The sequence below is a fragment of the Rhipicephalus microplus genome, chromosome X (assembly GCF_043290135.1).
Source record: "Rhipicephalus microplus isolate Deutch F79 chromosome X, USDA_Rmic, whole genome shotgun sequence".
Taxonomy (NCBI): domain Eukaryota; kingdom Metazoa; phylum Arthropoda; class Arachnida; order Ixodida; family Ixodidae; genus Rhipicephalus; species Rhipicephalus microplus.
Window position 1 is genome coordinate 50,706,959 of NC_134710.1, and position 20,010 is coordinate 50,726,968.

Genomic DNA, 20,010 nt, shown 5'->3' on the forward strand with positions numbered 1-20,010 from the left:
TATTCTATACTCTGGAATTATTCTTGTAGATCTTACTGATTCTGCATAAGCATGCCGGCTGCACAGCAGCTTGCATGTGATGATAACAAGATGTTTGGGGCTCCCATGCCAAACATTGCTAAAATTTTGTGAATGAGAACTTTTTCCCATGTACTTCTCATTCTTGCTGCATGGAGTTGGTCTACTAGATATAGACCAGCAGACCTACTGCAGTCTTCCTCATTGCTGCTGTGCTGTACATTATAGAAAGCATCAAAGATGTGATGTTACTAATAGCGTTTGTCATATAGTACAATCACTACAGTAATCAGTGAGAATGGATCCTCACACCATTGATGCTATCTGTAATGTATTACATGGGCAGTGAGCAAAACTACAGTGTGGCTGCAGGTCTAACACACCAACAACATGCAGAGAGCCTGCGAAGTACACAGAAAATGTTTTCATTTACTAAACGACAATGTCTATGTATGACTACTACATGTCCACAGTGTCCTTGTACACCGTACGTACAACCTAACATGGCAGAGCTTTTTATATTTGCAGGTACATATAACATTGACAATTTGGATTTCTATGGATAGCTAAGAGACGTTACTATTTTCCACGAAAAATGTACCCTAAATGTATACGCGCTATTTGTGTTTCACTAGGCAATCAGGGTCAACTAATATTGGAACTTTGCTGTTTTGAACTGAATGTTTGAACATTATTACGAGTCTAGTTAATACATCAGGCATTCAAGTTTTACATTGTTATATGAGACCGATTGGAGAACGTTGAATCAGTGCTTTATACGAAAGCTCCAGTTGGGCCTCATTACATGCCTAATTGGTATCTGTCCCATCTCGTACCCCATTCAACAGATATGTATGAGGGGGTCAGGTTGATTAACTGATCAATCGATCATTTCATGATAAAATTTATTGATAGGAATTCCACACAGAGTGGTTATAATGGTAATTCAAACAAATTACACAAGTTAGATTTGCTGATATATCATGGTTTGAATTGAATACCACAGAACTTGCTAAAGCTGAGGATTAAGATAATAACGCATCAAAATATATATTTACGATTACACGATGGCTTTCAAGATAAGATATTCTTGTACTACTGTAATGATCTCTTAAATGCAGCATTGATATCATCTTTGCATTATAGACTGCTACAAAAACTACCTGTTTGTTGTCAAGACCTGGTACATGTTACTAGGCCAAAATTGTCAACATGGTGAGCGTGATTTGCATTTAGTGAAATGAATGTGGCATCCATGGAGCAATTTTTCATTTTATGTATTTGTCCATAGGTAATCTTTATAACGTGAATTTCATGCAATTCAACAACATGGTTTCTGATATCGTGATAATGAAACATTTCAAAGCTTTCATCTCCAACGAGATTAACTAGTCCGACCCTTACTGCCAATGTACTAGTAAAGTGCCTAGAATATATTTTCTATGCACTATAGAAATAGATTGGCCTGACGCTGAGTTGTCAGTTCCGCTCGTAATGAGCGAATTGGGGCTTCTTTTTTTTACCAAGTCCCTTGTAGAATTCTTCACTTAATTGTCAGATTTATTTAGAGTTATTTGCAGCTTTCCAGCAAATATTATCATTTGAGTGATCATCAAATTAAATATTGCAATTGTCACATTACACATGCACTGGTAAACATACATTCCAACAAATGAAGACAACATATGCATTTCACACCCCACTATAGTAAAATTTCTCAGACAGTACACATCTAATGAAAAGTAGCTCCATCATATTTTTCACTTGCTTCATCTCACCGGATTCCTGCATTACAGCAAAGCTGCTTTTCACGTTTTGCTACAGTGGCAGATGTACTGATTAAAAAAAACGCCGGTTCCAACGTGGAGATGATAGATGTGGCAGAGATGTGGACTCTATTAACACCGTTTTGGACCCGAAAATAAATTATAGAATTGTCGTGCCTAAGGTTCTCAATGCAGTGAGTCAACTAATGAATGTTCTGAGCTTCTGCTGGAGTTATTTGCTTTGAGCTCACACATCTTCAACCCTTTACATCTGCAGTTATTTTTGAAAAATCATGTCATACCTGATACTTTTTAGTGCTTGATTGGATTGATGCATTGACCAAATGCCGAAAATGCACTTGGAATAATATATTCATTTCATTGATATGCTTTTCTAAATTCCAAAGACAAATAGCTTTACGACCCTATGATTATCCCAAATCAATTTCTGTGGCCTGCGGGTTGTGATGAAATTGACTTTTACACGTAATCACACGCAATGTGTGTGTGTGTGCATGTGTGTATGCACACACATGCACATGGGTGGGTCCATCTCAACACAGGGTAATGCAACTTTCCAGAGTAATTCACATCTGCGTTCCTCACAATCATATTGCGGTTAAGAGCATAAAACCTAAAGAATCATTATAGATCTAGACACCGAAATTTTCAAATTGGTGTCTCAAAATACAATTCGTGATTTCCAACCTGTATGGGTAACTCATGTTCCTCTGGGTTAGTGTAATATACTGGTACCCCAGATGAAGTTTGCCACGACATTCACATTTCAAACATATCACAAGAAGAAAGCCAGCTATCTAAAAAAATCTTTGAAGTGCTTGAGTTCACAAAAATAAGCCATTGAGCACTACTGATCAGAGTATTTATACAAATACAGTATTACCCTAGCTAAATGTACCATCATAAGCATAATTAAAGAGAATATGAAAGTCACTGTTTCATTTCCAAATTTTGTACTGCTGCCTCTGCACACAAATCTTGTCATGATGCACAGGAGGGTCAAAAGTTCCCATGCCACGCCGCCTTAAGAATACATGTGACGGTGTCCTGCAAACTATTGACCAGCCTACAGCACCACGGATACTTGTAAGTTTTTTGTATTTTGGCCATAGCAGCCTATCAAAAGTTTCTGAAATTTCTCATGGAAAGCATTTAGGTCTCTTGGAGGTCAACGTACTTCTTTTGCCTCACTATATTGAAATCCCAGTTCAGTCTGTGACTACCGGCCCCCCTTCCGTATATTCTTACAATGCACCTATTCCTTTGTTTAATCCAAAAATAAATAATTCTGATTTTAAATGTTATGGCAGCCATAGCAGATGCCACCCAAATCTATAACACCTCAGCAAAATGTCCCAGAAGTTTTAAGGCGGTGTTGCCATCATTTTTTGCATGTTTTTTTAATTATCAAGAATATGGCGAGCGCTTTGAATTTTGTATAATGAGAGCATATAATTTGCTAGTATGAAAAACAATATTTCTCTTTAATACACCCTCATTTGTTATTGTAATGAACAGCCCCATAACAAACATTGTTCATAGTGTTCCTAGCTCATGAAATTACAAAGACTTTGTGAAGGAGACCTTTGAGGAGGAAATGGTGAAAGCATCAGTATTTTAATTGTTTTAAATATTTGGTTATATTGGTCAGACCCATTCAAAACAATTGGAACAAGCAATTCAAAATGAAAGCTACCTCCTTATAGCTTGCTGTAGACCAAAATTGGTATGGGTAAATACCAACGTGAGTTCTGACGTTATGTCAGGCATAAGTTACCCTGTAAATGCCGGTGTAGTCGATGTTCCTTGTAAGGTCACGATATGCCCAAAACTACTGCACTTACAAAAACACGTCAATCCACTTCATCACACCTGGCTTAAAGCCAAAAAAATTCTGCCTAGACAATTACTCGCAGGATTCATTGCAAGGCAAAATAAATTATGTCGTCCTCTAAGTAACCTGGAACTTTTTCATGCCAAATTTCAAAAAATTTTGATAGGCTGCTATGGCCAAAATACGAGAAAAAAAACACTTAGAAATATTCATGACAATTTAGGTTTCAATGTTGGCTCCACTTCTATGGTTGTCTCATAAACATTCCTATCATTCAGCAATTTACATTCAAGTATTGCTCAACCCCAGAAAAGTATGCAGATGAAAGTTCCGTATTAAATTTAGGTCATCACAGCATAAAGGTCACTTCATTTCAATATAACACTCTAACGCGAGTGCTGACAACATGTCGGATCATAAGTTACCCTATAAACGACAGTGTAGACAACGTTCTTTGTACTTCCTCGATGTTCCTAAAACTACTGCACTTATAAAAAAGGCAAAAAAAAATTAGCATAGACAAATACTCACGGGATGCTTTTCAAGAAAGTGACTCTCACAAGGAGTTGGACCTGCTGACTTTTTCTGATGGAATCTGGTAAAAGCAGTCAAAACAGAAAAAAATATTCAACATTTTTTCCCTTCCCCATGTTCATGACTTGGTCCTTTAATGCTTTTTAGACTTCGTAGAGTGATCAAGATTCTTCAACTTTTTAGATAATATATGCAGTGAATTGAATCATAAACTCATCTCAGTATGGCTGTCCACTGAGTGATCAAATACCGCTAGTTTATATACTGAAATTGATATTAGACTTGTGCTAGTACAGCTGTCCGCTGAGTGATCAAATGTGCCTTGTTTATATACAAACAACATATTTGCATTCATAATTAAGCTGCAATAAAAAATTAAGAGGACTTTACACTAGTTGTGGTAAGCCTGAAGGGAGTGCAGAGCTAGACAGCCTTCTATGTTTTTTCTTTTTTTCTTTATTTCTATATAATTCTTCATTTCAATCTCTCTTGCTTACTCTTTTTTTTTGTTTCTCTCCCACTCCCCCAATCTCTCACTCGCTCCCACTTGCTTTCTATCTTTTCTCTTTATCTTTTTCTTTCTTCAATTCACTATCTTTCACTCTTTCTATATTTGATGCTATTCTTTTCTCTCTCATTCTGTCTACAATATGCTTCACACTTTCCTATCCTCCTTTTTTTCCCTCTTCACGCTTACCTCTCTCCTCCTTCCTTACTACCTTTTTTTTCACTCTCTGTCAATTTCAGTTTGTCACTTTGTATCTTTCTCTTTCTGCTTTTCTTTTTCTCATTTATTTGCTTTATTTTGTTTTTATCTTTCTTCTTTCCCTATTTTTCTTTTCCTTTAATTCTTCCTTTCTTGCACTTTCTGACTTTTCTAAATTTCTCTCATTCTTTTCTGTGCTATGCTTTACTCTCTTCTCTCCTCCTTTCCCTCCTCTTCACCCTCATTACTCTCCTTGTCACCCTTGGTTACCTATCCCACTTTTTATCTATACTATACTATACAAGGCTATGCTATGTTCTGCTAGTGTACATGAAAAGCCGAGTGGTTATGATGCTCGCGGTTAGATTGTAAGATTGCTGGTTCGAATTTCTCTATCCGAAATGTTTTCTTGGTTCTCTTGTTTTTGTTTTTCTTTCTCTCTGGTTCTGTTTCTTTCTCTGTACTGATTCTCTCGCCAATCGGATTACTGTATCCCACAATGAAGAAATAATCGCACGTGTTTTTGAAGTGAAGCAATTGATGTAGACAACAATAAAGAGGATGAAGAATGCACGTGACAGTTCATCATGCATAATGATCATTTTGGTTTCTGACTGACAAATTACGACAAGCTGCAATAACTACAGGTAAATTAGACTATGCAAACCACCGGGGAAGAATAGGTGAAAGGAAAGAGCATCATTCTTCCCCAGTGGTGTCATCTAATTTACTTGTAGTTTAGACCAACTCCGCCAAACCAAAGTAGTATTACAGCTTCAACAGCTGCGCAGTTTAAAATATATCATGGGAGCTATTCACTAATGGAAGCCCAGTCTGAAACTGTAATTAGGACTCCTTACTCTAGCTCCCACATAAAAATAAATTTTTTTGTATCCTAACTGCATGAGGACAGTAGATCGTAGGTAGACTGCTGATTATAATGGTAATTATCAACAGCATTAGAACGTTCACTCCATCATGAGCTTGACAGCACTCAATAAAACATCAACAAAGGAATGGGAACAGGAGATGGCCTGAGTGCTAACTTCAATTAATGTTTATTCTCAAAATGCATGCTTATTAATCAATCACAACAAAGATAAAAAGAAGCACGTCATCGTGCAAGAATTTATCTCCTGCCCAAAAAAAGATTGACACACACAAACAATTTATTCTGCCCCTAAAACTTCCAGTTACCAGCCACACATTTTTAATGCAACTTTTTGTCTCTAAGCTCAATGTTGTTACAGTTGTGCAAACTGTGTAATGTTTATTCTCAAAATGCCCGCTTATTAATCAATCACAAAAAGCTAATAAGAAGCACGTCATCACGCAAGAATTCATCTCCTGTGCCCAAAAAGATTGACACACAAAAACACTTTAATCTGCCCATAAAGCTTCAGTTACCAGCCACATATTTTTAATGCAACTATTTGTCTCTAAGCCCAATATTGTTACAGTGGTGCAAACTTGAGCAATATCTATTTATGCAGAAATACATGCATGTTTAATAGAATTTATGCCGTAAAGGATGAAATAAAGTTACTGCTGTTTTTTTTTTTACATACAGCCCTGCGTTTCTTCAATCCCTTACCTCACCTCAAGTCACCAAACATTTTCTTGAAAACTAATTCATATTCATAAATGATACTTTGGTGCTCTTCCCATGTTTTTGCTGTTGAGCAGCTGCACCCAAGAAGAGTGGCAATTCTTTGCTATGCCTCATGATGAGAGAACAAGGGAGAAACCAAAGAAAAGAAAGGCAGGATCGATTGCTAAATGGTAAAAATGTACTTCATGTTTGTGGTCTGCAAATAAGGCTGTTTTTTAAGCTAATGTTAAGCACCTCCACGCGTTTTCCACTGGCTAGGGTAATTTTAAGTAATGGCAACTCGCTCTCTCCCTCTCCCTTACAACAGTCTTTCAACCAGCGGAAACAGAAGTGCCGCCATGATACTTCTGCAGCTTTTCCCGTTCATGGACCCACCTCATTGGACCCATAGACCCACCTTATGGACCCACCTATTCATGCACCCCATGAATAGGGTGAAGTAAAGAAAGCTCACACCGCTTGACACGCCCACTCCGCCTCGTTCATGCTGTCCCATCGCTCGACTGTCGACCTCGTCCGGCAGCTTGGTGCACAGCAGTGAGGTGGCGTTCCTCGAAAGCTTTAATGAAACTCAAGAGAATACTATGATGTGAAGAAAAAAATATTTACTTTCTCGTGTGTGCAGAAAAAGATGGAAGGAAAAACGAGAAGGAGGTGGCTAAATAACTTCCTCTTAGAAGCTTGAAAACCAGATCTAGGCAGCAGCGGCGGATCAATGATTGGTGCTGCTTAAAAATTGGCAGTAGACACGATTGAGGGGCTTTACGTCACTCAGGTGAAAAAACCTTTGGCTCATCTGAGGTTAAAGGTCATCTGAACAGAACATTTCGGTTCCCAATCGGAAGAATGTCAGGGGCAGAATTTGCAGAGGGAAAGGCTTTCACAGGTGAATGGCTTGAATTTGGCCGTGTTGGTGCCTGGCTATACTAGGGTTCCTACAGAAGAAAGATCAGTAGAAAGGTTCCTCAACTGTTTCTGTTTTCTTTTTTTTTTTTGACATCATGATTGAGAAGAACATTCTGGAAAGTCTTTGATCACCGATGTCCGCAGGAGAATAAAAAATGGTCTGGTGCTGCTTTGGGGGGGGGGGGGGGGGAGCAACTGCCTTTTTTGCACCCCCCTGCTGACGCCCATGGGAGGGCCCCTCGTGTGCGCGCCTATGGTGGCATAGATGATGATGTTCTCTCTTTAAAATAATTGAGGCGTGCCAAGGCAGATGCATGGTACTGGTGCTCTCGGTATGAGGTTTCTACCAATAAAAAAAGCACTCAGCGGCCTGTCATTGTGGCATCGATGTATGAAAAAAGAGATGTGAATTCAGCTTTCAACAAGTCAGCATAGTGTTATTATCAATGATTTGTGATTTCTATTAAATCTTTCAGAGCGTATTCAAACTGAATGACGTTTGGTATGTTTTTAGTTGTAGAGATGCTAGACTACCACAAAGTACACAAAGAGTTGTCAAAAGTACAAGAGTAGATCTTGTACAGGTAAAGTGTATTACAAGAAGGTGTGAAGCTCGTGAAGAGGAAAAAACCATAAAACCATCTTCACACAGTAGAGGAAGTTCATCACAACATTCTGAGAAAATTTAAAAGCTTCACATTAAGCATGGCCAGCCTTGGTGGTACAGTGGGTGTGGTGCTTGCTTTGCTGATGCAAAAATCTCGCGTTCGATCCCAGCCATGTCAGCACATTACTGTTGAGGTAGAATGCTATGGAGGCTCATGTACAAAGTGATGTCAATATCTACGTGCCAAACACCATATGATCGTAATCTCTGGAGTCCTTGAGGGGAACTCTAAATGCACCATGGTACAGCCGTGGCGCTGCCAATGAAAAGACATTCAATTTCCTCCATCTGATCTGCTAACAAAGACACAGAGAGGGAGAGAACTGGAATGTCCTTCTGCGACACACTGGTAGTGCCACGGCTGCACCATGGTGCATTTAGAGTTCAACACACACACTACACTACAGTATGCCTCATAATTATATCGTACGTAGTTTTGGTACAAAAGGACCAACATATTTTTATTAGACAGTGTTACTGCAGTGTAACAACATGCACAAATTTACACACGTATGCCGGGCTTTCCAAATTCCACTTTCATGCCACGCTGTATGAGAGTGACATCTTTCGAGAAAGCATTCTCAGTAATTTTCAATCATCTCAAAAAGCATAAGTGTGCGCAGAGGCAGGGGGGGGGGAAAGGTACGTTGCAGCCCCCTCTCTTAAGTATAGTGTGGTTAACGCAGAGTTGATTTACAACATGCAGATTCTTTTCCAAGTCCGAGAAAATTACGAGAAGGCATTTGAAAGTATAAATATCACCAGTCATACAGACACAATGAAATCAGGGTGCTGACGAAGCATATATAAACATCCTGCAAGAAATCAACAGAGAATCAACTGCCACCATATTGCTCCATGAAGAAAGCGACAGAATACCAATTAAGAAAAATGTAAGACATGGGAATACAACCTCTTTGATTCTATTTATCGCGTGCTTACAGGAGGTTTTCAGAAGCCTAGAATGAGAAGAATTAGGAATAAGAGATAATAGAGAGTACCTTAGTAACCTGCGCTTTGCCGATGCCATTGCATTGCTGAGTAACTCAGGGGACGAATTGAAACTCATGATTACGGAGTTAGACAAGAAGAGCAGAAAGGTGGGTCTTAAAATTAATCTGCAGAAAACAAAAGTAATGTACCACAACCTCGGGAGAGAGCAGCGTTTCGAGATAGGTAATAGTGCACTTAGAGTTGTAAAAGACGAAGTATACTTCGGACAGGTAATAACCACAGAGCCGAACCAAGAGATTGAAGTAACTGGAAGAGTAAGAATGAAATGGAGCACATTCGGAGAGCACTATCAAATCATGACTGGAATATTGCCACTATCACTCAAAAGGAAGGTATATAACAGCTGCATAGCGCCGGTAATTACAAACGGAGCAGAAATTTGGGGGCTTACAAAGAGGGTTCAATGCCTTAAATTGAGGACAACGCACAGAGTGATGGAAAGTAAAATAATTATTGTAACCTTGAGAGACAAGAAGAGAGCAGAGTGGATCAGGTAAGTGTAGTAACTAACCCAGAGTGACTGAGTCAGGCTGGAAACCAACGCAGAAAGACTTTATTTTGCAGACGATTGAGTATATATACTTGCCTATGATGTAACACAAGATAGCGGCATCGATCTTATATATATATATATATATATCGATCTTTATATATATATATATATATATATATATATATATATATATATATATATATATATATATATATATATATATATATACCGACAGACAGAGAGAGAGAGATATCGAAAGGATTATGATGATAATAAACACATGTCTGTTAAATAAAGGCACTTTAATTTGTGTGTGGAAACATTCCTTACTTGTTTTGCACAAGAGCTGTGCAAGTGCCCCAATTTTTGCCATATTGTGGTTTCGTTCTCAATGCCACCACGGTGTCACGCTCCCTGCTTGTCACTGCCCCAAAATCCGACTTCTAAAATCCTCAAAGGAAAAGGAATGGGCATAAATTGTTCCTCGTAAAATAACTGCAAGACAAGATGGCCTACAGAACCTTGGTAGTGGATGAGAGCCTTAGCAGCCAAGATTTTTTAAAATATAAAGAGGAGAGGGGGCTCTGCCTCTCCCCTCATCAAATAAAGCAGCCCGGAGGGAATTTGAGCCCAGAGCCCCCTGCACTCTCCCCTTAAGGTAACAGTGCATGTCTGCTAGCTATCAATCACCTGCCAAAAGTGATTTTATCGGTATAATTTCCATACGTCAAAAGACACTTGGACTGCTTTATATAGCCATCATTTTTTATTCATATTTGATTTTATATTGTTCTACTATCTGTATATAATTCCCATTATCTTAACATCAATTTTCTATACCTATACGTATGTCTGTTCTTATCACAACACATCTTCATGTGGTAACAGTGTTTAAAAAAAAGCAATTATTCTCTTTAGAGTTTATACAACAACCATTACCAGTGATCTCTTTATATCCATGGTGCTCCTTAATGTACTATAGGTAACGTATGTATGGCACCAGTATTGCATTTCAAGGGGTGTTCTATTTTCTCAGTCTGATTGCCTGCAAGATCTTTCTCAGTGATAGGTAATTGCCTCTTTCAATAAAATCTTTTTAAGGAGTATTCTGCCACTAAAACGTCTGGAAACCCCCTTGGCTGGTGAACTCCCCCCCTCATCCCAATGCCAAGATTGAATAACAAATGATGACTTGACGAGCAGTCCGCTGCAGAGCCACTGGCCATAAGTAAAGGTCAAATTATTTGTTTATGAGAGGCCTTTCTGTGGTAGCTAAGTAGCTACCGCGTTCAGATAATACGCTACATGCCTTCATCAGCTGTATCCTGTATTGGATTGAATACAAAAATGCCAATTTACAGGCCGTTAAAGTTATCATGAGCTCTCCAGACAACTGTTTATCAGGAAGTGTTTCAGCTATAAAGAATTTGATGCCCAATAAGTGAACTGCCACATGACATCTGCAAGGTCCAACAGAATTATGGACAAAAACAAAAGAGACATGTACAACAGGTCCAGTGCTGACTGCCATACGACGTCTCTTTTTGTTTTTCTTCGTGAGTTGAATTCAGTAGCATAAATCATGAGGGATTGAGTCAGGGGCATCATGACACTGCTTGGGCTCTGGCTGAGGGGACGACCCTAGCAAGTGTCACCCCTTGAGCTTTCTCTTCAAACATCATATATTGAAATGGCTTTAGAGTTAAGCATAGTGTGTTCAACTTCTCCTATGCCTTTTTTTTTTCCTAGCATGCACTGGTGTTCAATAACCGTCAGCTGAGTGAGACTATTAGAATCACAACTGCCGGTCGATCAGTTTCAGAAATGACTAAAAAGAACAATGCAATTATGCGAGTCCCGAAGCCATACTTGCTTTTCAACTTGATTTCAAGGCATCGTTTCAATTTTGATACAGTCAAACCCCTTTCTAAGTGACACTGATGTAAGAGATCCAAGCGTATGAGAGACACCAAACTGCCTACATTAAAATAGGGGTTAATAATAACACACATATGGGGTGCCTTGCTTATACAAGACACCTTTTACAAAAGACAAGAGTCGCTTCCTACCCGGTGCATGCCTCTTTTCAAATCACCCCCCCCTCCCAATTTAGTGTTTCTATTTTTTCCTTTAACAGTACAAGGTGGCAAATGGCTTTCTTACCAGCAGCTAGCAAGCTCAGAAAATAATGCCACAAAATTAAGAAGCCACCTTCAATAGAAAGGCTTAATGCTTAAGCTATATGGGGCTACAAGGCTCTTGCAAATAGGATGCATGATGGAAAATTAACACCAAAAGATTACAAAAGCTCAGATTCTACAGTGAAAAAGCAGCTAAGCCCTAAAAAGGTGGCTTTGATAACTAGTCTCTTTAATGCACTCTAGCGCAAATAAGCTCTATGCTTTGTTTATTGTCGGCTTTATTCATAGCAACTCCAACACTGTGGGACACAGAGGAATATGGTCAATGCATGTTCTAGAACATGCATTGACCATCCTTTGACAGAAGGTACAAGACGTGTGGAAGTTTTGCCATAAGTAAGAAGTAAAAAATATGAACCAACATTCTGGAAAGTTTTAATAAAAACCTGAACATTTTTATCGTGCACCCACTAATCTATATTATGGGTAGATTCAATCTATATTAAGCTATCTATGTTGTGGTCCAGTGACGTTAAGCTCAAACAAAACAAAATAGAATGGCCCCACAAGTGTGCACTTTAGAGCTTATTAAACATAAAAGAGATGGCACGATGGTTTTTGGGGTCAATAGCTCATTTTTTTTGTTTGGAACAATCTAACGAATCTAGCAGTCGATTATGCCTAATTTTCTGTTAGTTTCAACCTATTTTAATGTACGTGTTTCATGTCATCAAGTGTATGAGTGGCACAAAGGAAGAGAGTGAATATCAAGCACAGGGCAGAATGACTAACAGTGGCAGCAGTGAGAATGAAAGGAGAAACAGGAAAAGCTACAACAGAAGCATGATAAAGGCGGCAGAGAAGGAGAGCAGTGATCGAAGGAACACAGCTACTAAGTACTGCATGAGCGGAAGGAGGAGAAAGAAACAGAATAAAAGACAAAAAGGTTGGAACCATGGCGCATTTTGAGTGTTGCTTTAAACCCATACCTTACCACATACCAACAACCAAATTATGGATGGCGACCACTTCTTCTTAAAGTCCATGACCATTCCACCTGTTCATGAAAGCCAGTTTTGTTCCTTCAGTGCACTCTAAGGACCGAAGTACGAGTTCGGCTAAACACAACCGAAATAATGAGCGTTGGAGGCCATTAAACAATGTATATGTGTGCTGGGACAAAAGTACATGTCCAAATTATCTCGTTTTCTGAATGAACAAGTGTCGAAATAACGAGCTTTTGCTGTATATTCAAGTGAAAAGGAAAATACTACAGTAATATAAGCTTGAATTTATGTAAGAAACAAAATTCTTTCATCACCTCAAGTTCTGAGGATGGTCTAGGCAAGTGTCTGTGAACCTTCTCTTCCAACCAAAGGCGATTAACTGCTCTCTTTTGGGGACACTGAAATGAAAATTTTTACAGAGAAGATAGGCAACACTTTCATTGCAGCTACAATTGTCACATTCAGGATTGTCAGCCATTTCAATCAGAAACGAGGAGGAATTTCTGAAGGCCACTACAAAGCGGAAGTTGTAGCTTGAGTTGCACGTAGTCGCCCATTGTAATGCAATGTGCCGCACAACAGAATTCTCACACCAGTACACCATTCTTTTGAGCCAGTTCTCTCTGAAAGTTGAATGACAAAACCACGGAAGGTTATTAGTCTACTGCTGAACAAGCTGTCCGTGCAAAAAGTGGAAGGTCATCCCCACCACTGAGGCATACATTTGATGGCAAAAAATTGCCATCATATACAGATATAGCAAAACCAAAATGGCTGAACAGCCAAGCTCAAATTTTCAGTTCGTCTGCCTCGGTGGAACAGTGGCTAGTGTGCTTGGCTGCTGACCCGGAGGTTGTGGGCTTGATTCCGGCCGTGGCAGTCAAATTTCGATAAAGGCAAAATGGTACTATAGGCCTGTGTGCTGTGCGATGCCAGCACACCGTAAAGAACACCAGATGATCGAAATTTCTGTAGCCCTCCACTATGGCATCTCTCATAACCATATAGCCATTTCGGGACGGTAAACCACACATATTTTTTTATTTACATTAATGACGTCGCTGATTGTGCAAAAGAAGGAGTAAAGTTACGGCTATTCGTCGATGACTTGGTTATTTACACTTACATGCAGAGAGTCGATGATCAACTGAAATTGAACAATACACTTGTCAAGATAGCTCATTGGTGTGACAGATGGAGCATGGAAATTAATGTTAAGAAAACTAAATGCATGATTATAACAAATAAAAATATTGCTCTTAGTTTCAAATATAGACTAATGGGTAATGATTTAGTAGTGACAAATTCAGTTAAATATCTGGGCGTGACCTTTACAAGTGACATGAAGTGGAATATTCACATTAAAAATATGTGCACAAAGGCTTTCCGAACATTAGGATTCTTGCGAAGAAAACTGTCTGCAGCACCATCAAATGTGAAGTTGTGTATAAAACCACCACATATAAAATATTAGTCAGGCCGCTGATTGAGTATGGTAATATCGTGTGGAATCCACACCAAAAAAAAACCTGTATAAGAACTAGAAAGTATAGCAAATAAAGCATTAAGATTTATATATTCGAAGTAGAGCTCTCGACATCAAAGCGCATGTGCACTTATAAATCAGGCAGCATTGCCTACCCTTGCATGTCGGCATGTTGTGGCCGCAACGAAGTTTCTTTTTATGCTCTATCACGACCACATAGACATAAACAAACAAGATTACGTGCAGACACCGCACCGTCACTCCATCAGAACTTGTCACAACAAACACAGCAGGTCTTATTTGGCCAAATTCGACACCTTTAAATATTCTATTTTTCCATGTGTTATTGAAACTTGGAATGCTATACCAAGTGAAATTGTTGATTGCCGATATGTGGATGAATTTCTTGAAAAACTGAAATTCTTTCTTGATTGTACATAGGCACGTATTTCACGAGGTAAATGTTTGCAGAAGCTTGTCAAATGTATGGTGCTTCTTGATGTGTGATCCCATTTCTTCAGTTTTTTTTGCGTTGTTCTTGATCTATTACTGAAACATTATCTAATGAGGCATTCTGTGTTCGGCTTTCATTTTTTATTTTAATATGTCCATGCTCACGTATACATTTTCTAACCACTTCCTGCATGGACCAGTACAAAGGCCTTCAGTTGTGTTAAATAGAATAAATAAATAAATAATATTTTACTGGAAATTTTCAATTCTGTAGTACTGCATTTATCACTGAAATTTCGTTCACTTCAAATTCAAGTTAAAAAGTTAGCGCAGCATGCAAAAAGGTTGCAAGGCGATGCATAGCACAGTACAGCTGGCGAGTACCTTGCTGGTGCTAGCTTGATTGTGCTTTTACCCTGTCACTTTTCTCTTACAACACCTTGCTGTACTATGCTTGATCCCTTTTCTTTTCCATATTTTTTCTGTCTGTTTATATATCTTTCTTTAACTTCATTATTTTCTTTCTAATTCTCTCTTTATCACTCTTATTATTCTCGCCTCCTTTTCATCCTCTGCTCCCTTACGGTCCCTTTGCCACCCCCTTGCTGTGTTCACCTTTAGATTGTGCATACATGGTTTAAATCTCACCCTGGCATGGAGAGAGAGAGAGACGAAACTTTATTCTGGCAAGAAAAAAAAAAACGTCCGGCGAGTTATTCAGGGATCTGGGCATATATCCCCGCATAGGTATCGGCCACGAGCCCTTGAGCTCTGGCGGAGCCTCGGCTTGCTAGATGGCCCACAGTTGGTCTTCGAGGACATGGCTGAGCAGTGCATTCTTCCAGCGCATTTGGTTCGAGGCTGCGTCTCGGTCTGGCAAAATTTTTTTTTTTTAAAATTGCTCTATTGCTTTCCGTGTATGTATGTATGCCGGTTCATGATGGTCACGATAATTATCACATCACTCGGTCGAGCATAGCAACTGCCACAAAATTTTACCATCTCCTGCTACAAGGAACCATGCGTAGATGCAAAGCAGCGGGCGCTAACGTTTCCACTGGCAGCCACGCTGACGGTGGTGCTCAACGCGGTGTTGAGCAGGAGAGAAACCTGAAAAGATAAAGAGCACGCAGTGATGAACCGGTGCTTCCTACTAGAACATGCCAATGGCTGCTTAATGGCCAGTGAGACACAGAGGACTCGGATTGAACACAGAGACCTGCAGTCCACTTTTAGTTAACGCACACGCTGTGAATTTTTATTGTTCAACAATGCACAGGAGAAATCTCCCACCAGCACTACCTTGGAGTTTAACATCGGAGTGGAGGGTTATGCTGCGATAGCAGTCGGTTTTTTCAAACAAGAAAATCGCTAGCACACGCTGCCCCCGTTGGTGGTGCGAGGCGAGAGGGGTGCGGGGAGCGTAAGAGAAGAGAGAGGGGGCCGCGCATGCGCAATGGCGGTGTAAACACCGCGGGGAGGAATGCCTTGAGGAGAGGGGGGAGCGAGGATAGGTCAGCAGACGCTCCCTGCGTCGGCGTTGCGAGGCGAGAGGGGGGAGCGTAGGAGAGGGAGAGGAGGAGAGTATCTCATGGCAAGTTTGCGGACGCCGACGCCGTGGGACATAGACCCAAGCAAGAGGTGCCCCGCATCTAAACTAGTTATGAACGGTGCAACTTGATCAGAGGTTTGATATTCCCATCAAATGATACCATACCCCTGCCGTTGCGTTTTACTTTACCACATGCCTACACTTGTCAAGACGCGAAACAGCACGCAATGGCAGAAAGGGGAAATTTCGCTGGAGGGTGGGAACTCTATTAAAGGAAAATGGGAATCTCTGTGGCTGGGGCCCTACGTCCAGGGCTTCATTGGCATTGGGCGTCCGCTCAGGCAGAAACTGCAAACGTAGATCAAAAGGGCGTGGTCAGCGTGCCATCTCCAAGATCAGCAGGCGTGCGTGCTTTGCTCTCGTCGCTAATTTGTTGCTACCCGATCATTGGTTCGCCCTTACGCAAAACTGACTTTTTAATTTGTTTAAATTTATTGCTGATAGCGCTGCGCCATGCATAAGTTTTTGACATGTTTGAATGCAAACTGTCTTTTCGCTGGTTTTTCGGTGTAGCGGAATGAGGGTGTACTATCGGAAACGGCATGTTACGAAGGCGAAAAAATAGCAGATATGCCTGGATGTATGCAAAATGAACACACACACACACACACACACACACACACACACACACACACACACACACACACACACACACAAAAGATTTTTGAGCGAAACACGTTTCTACACAGCAATTCCTAGTGGAAAGCTTCCTGAAGCTGAAACACAAAGGTTTATTTATTATTGTTTCCCCTCAGTAGATGTACTATGACCTGCGACGGGCCATAACATGAAAATAATGACACGCGTGTGATGTAAATCACGGTCGATTTAATGCCGCGTCGATATCACTACGCACAGAAGCAGCCGCGGAATCACAATTGCACAGAACGATTCGTCAATTGCTTTAGCGTCTCTGTGCGCTGATTGATAATGTAGCATTACAGCTCGGGTACTGGCACCTGTGCGAGTTCACTTGCACGAGTCAATATTAGGGAATGACACGTACAATGCGAAAGACAAGCAAGTTTACACCAAAGTGCGGGAACTTCCGCTAAAGAACGGAAAGGGCGTGGCGTAGTTTAATCTACAGAAACCGCGCGTATCAGCAGCTACAATTTAGGACTACCTATGACGCTTATGTTTTTGGAAGAAATTCACAGGCTACTTATTACCTAGCCTGCATCCATGAGGGACACGCCACCAACCACAAGCTGACAAAACTTCCACTGTCCCACTGCACAACATCCTGTATTCCGCATACATGCGTTCAAGTTTTCACACAAGTACACCAGTACACATACGATCACGTTGGTGCCAACTTTCATTGTTGTTCTGTGACCGTACCACAGAACACCTATGACCATACCTGTACTGCAACCTGTATGCTAACCAGTCGCTCCCTGGATTTCGTGCCGACCGGTTGTGCGCCCGCGCGCTCCGCGCGCTCGCGACCTTCGGCGTCATCGTAGCGCTGGCCGACTGGGCTCGTCCTACGTCATCTCCTGTCGCCGACGACCTTCGACGACAGGGCAGCTCTGATTTACTGGTCCTGCTCTACGCCATCTACAGACGCCGACACCATCTCTCGCAAGTGTACCCCGTCCTCGGACTCCAGTGACCGTGCTTCCATCTTTCCTGTCTCTCCTATCCCCTCAGTTTGTTGTTGCTTCTTCTTCCTCTTTCCTATACCTTTACTTCTACCCTTTTATCCCTCCTTACCCCCATCCCTTTGTGAGCTCTGTGGCGGTAGGGTGGCTAGAATGGGGAGGTGTGATGAGCGGGGCGCCTTTCGCTTGGCGGAGAGGGTCCTTCGGCGCGCCGATGCCGCTAGGGGCGCTGATGGCAGCGGCGCGGGTAGTGAGCGGCGCACTTCGCTGGGTTTGCTTCAGTCGCGCCATAATTTTTTTCGTTAGCAGTCGCACTGTCTTACAAGTATGTCGTCGATCGGTGATTGCGTTGAGTCTCTCTGAAATGTCCGAAGATGTCAACGACAAAAAAGAAGACGCAACGTTGGTGCTTTGTGCCTGGCTGCAACACTGGATATTATAATTCTTCAGGAGAGAAAGTTTCCCTTTTCCGAGCTCCCACGTGTAGTGTGCTGTTCGACAAATGGATTCGTGCTATTCCAAGAGCGGACAAACAGCTTGACGAGAACTCCGCAGTGTGCGAGAAGCACTTCGACCCAAGGTATGTACAAAAAATAGAAGGCACGGTGTTCGCACACCCGAGCAAGAGACCAATTTTGCTTACTTGCGTTCCACGTGTCACATGCTGCATTGCAACATAACCAATTGGCTGTCCTTTTCTCTTTTCTTTTTCACAGATTTGTCGTGCGTACGTTCAAACATAGGATTAATGGTGAAGATGTATACATGCCGCGCGCTGTGCCGACCTTAACAAATGACGCCGTGCCGACGATTTTTCCTAATTTGCCTAAATACTTGACGAAAGCTCTGCCCAAGGAGAGAAAGAGACGGAAAAGCGTGGCTGAAAGTGCTGTTTCGAGTAAAAGAATTAGTGTGAACCACGACAATGTCGAAGAAGGCTCAGCGATTGACCATGACGTGATCGTTTCAGAACAGAACGTCATGTTGACCGAACAGCTGCATTCCTTAAGTGCTATGCTTCACCGTCCTAGCGAGTTGTGGTCGATGCAGAAGTTCGAGCAAACGAATGCATTATGCTACCAGACCGCTAAATTGGACAGAGATTTAACACCTCCTGTTATTCACAACAAGATAGTGTTGTTTGAAGCTGAGGAAGGAGCAGCTGCTCAGTGCAGCATCTTTCTGAACGGGTTCCTATTCAAAAAAAGTGGCTGTCAGACAGTGAGCCAAGCACAGGATCTTCTCAAGTATGCAGACACATTGACACCCTGCGTAGGAATTGGGACAATGGAAGAGTTCCAACCACTGAATTTGGAAAGCAAGGCGAAGCTATCTCAAAATCGTGTCTTCTCCCTTTCTTGCGATGGTTCCTCATCGATTTCGCTACAAGGTATTATGAGATATCGCAGTTGCGCAAACCCTGCCTAAAATATTTTATTTGAGCCTGTAGATACCTGTCCCTGCTTTGGTTAGACTTATCCACCGATTATGGTACACTTTACAGATGGCTCATCTGGACGTTGTACTGCCTGCAGAAAATGCAGAAACCTTCTGAAGGCTCGTCTGCTCCGTCTAAAAAAAAAAAAAGACTAAGCGGCCACTTGCAAGAACAGCTGCACAACGACTGAAATGGGCTGTTCGTACGTTGAAGAAAAAGAAAATGAAGCTGCTTACCTTGCAGGATGCCCTGAAGAAGATGCGAGAAAAGACTTCACAAATCATTGCATCTGTGTTAGAGGAAAAGGTACACTGTCCCATTAAGTTGTTATAGATTCATTACTAATAGCTTCTTAATTATTTCAGCTGAAACTTCTTCCAAAAAAGCAACGGGCTGCGGTGCAGGCTTGTTTTGACGCTGCCAAACGAAGGTCCTTGCGCGGATATAACTACAATAAAGAATGGCTCCTTGAGTGCATCATCCTCAGAATGAAAAGTGCACGACTGTATGAGCATCTTAGAGCACACAGAATTCTTGTCCTGCCAAGCCGTGCTTGCCTTCAAAAATACATCAAGGTATGTGATTGCATATGGTGTGCAGTATAGAGATGGTTCCTAATGTTTTTATCTACAGGGATTCGCTGCTGCTTATGGGTTTAATACCAAACTCCTGAGCTGTCTGAAGAAAAAAGTTAA

General features: G+C 41.1%; 1 protein-coding gene across 1 annotated transcript; it reads left to right on the plus strand.

Annotated features, from left to right (window-relative positions):
- Positions 1 to 18,251: 18,251 nt before the first annotated feature.
- LOC142775211 (uncharacterized) lies at positions 18,252 to 19,810 on the plus strand. Its single transcript, XM_075876560.1, has 3 exons — positions 18,252 to 18,457; positions 18,594 to 19,267; positions 19,382 to 19,810. The coding sequence occupies exons 1-3, from the start codon at positions 18,252 to 18,254 to the stop codon at positions 19,468 to 19,470; spliced, it is 969 nt and encodes a 322-aa protein (XP_075732675.1). The 3' UTR covers positions 19,471 to 19,810.
- Positions 19,811 to 20,010: the final 200 nt, after the last annotated feature.

Bases quoted from the DNA above. Each gene is read 5' to 3' on its own strand.
- LOC142775211 (XM_075876560.1), top strand. From the start codon at position 18,252: ATGTCAACGACAAAAAAGAAGACGCAACGTTGGTGCTTTGTGCCTGGC. The intron at 18,458-18,593 runs GTATGTACAAAA...TCTTTTTCACAG, and splicing joins GAGAAGCACTTCGACCCAAG to ATTTGTCGTGCGTACGTTCA. The intron at 19,268-19,381 runs GTATTATGAGAT...TACACTTTACAG, and splicing joins CTCATCGATTTCGCTACAAG to ATGGCTCATCTGGACGTTGT.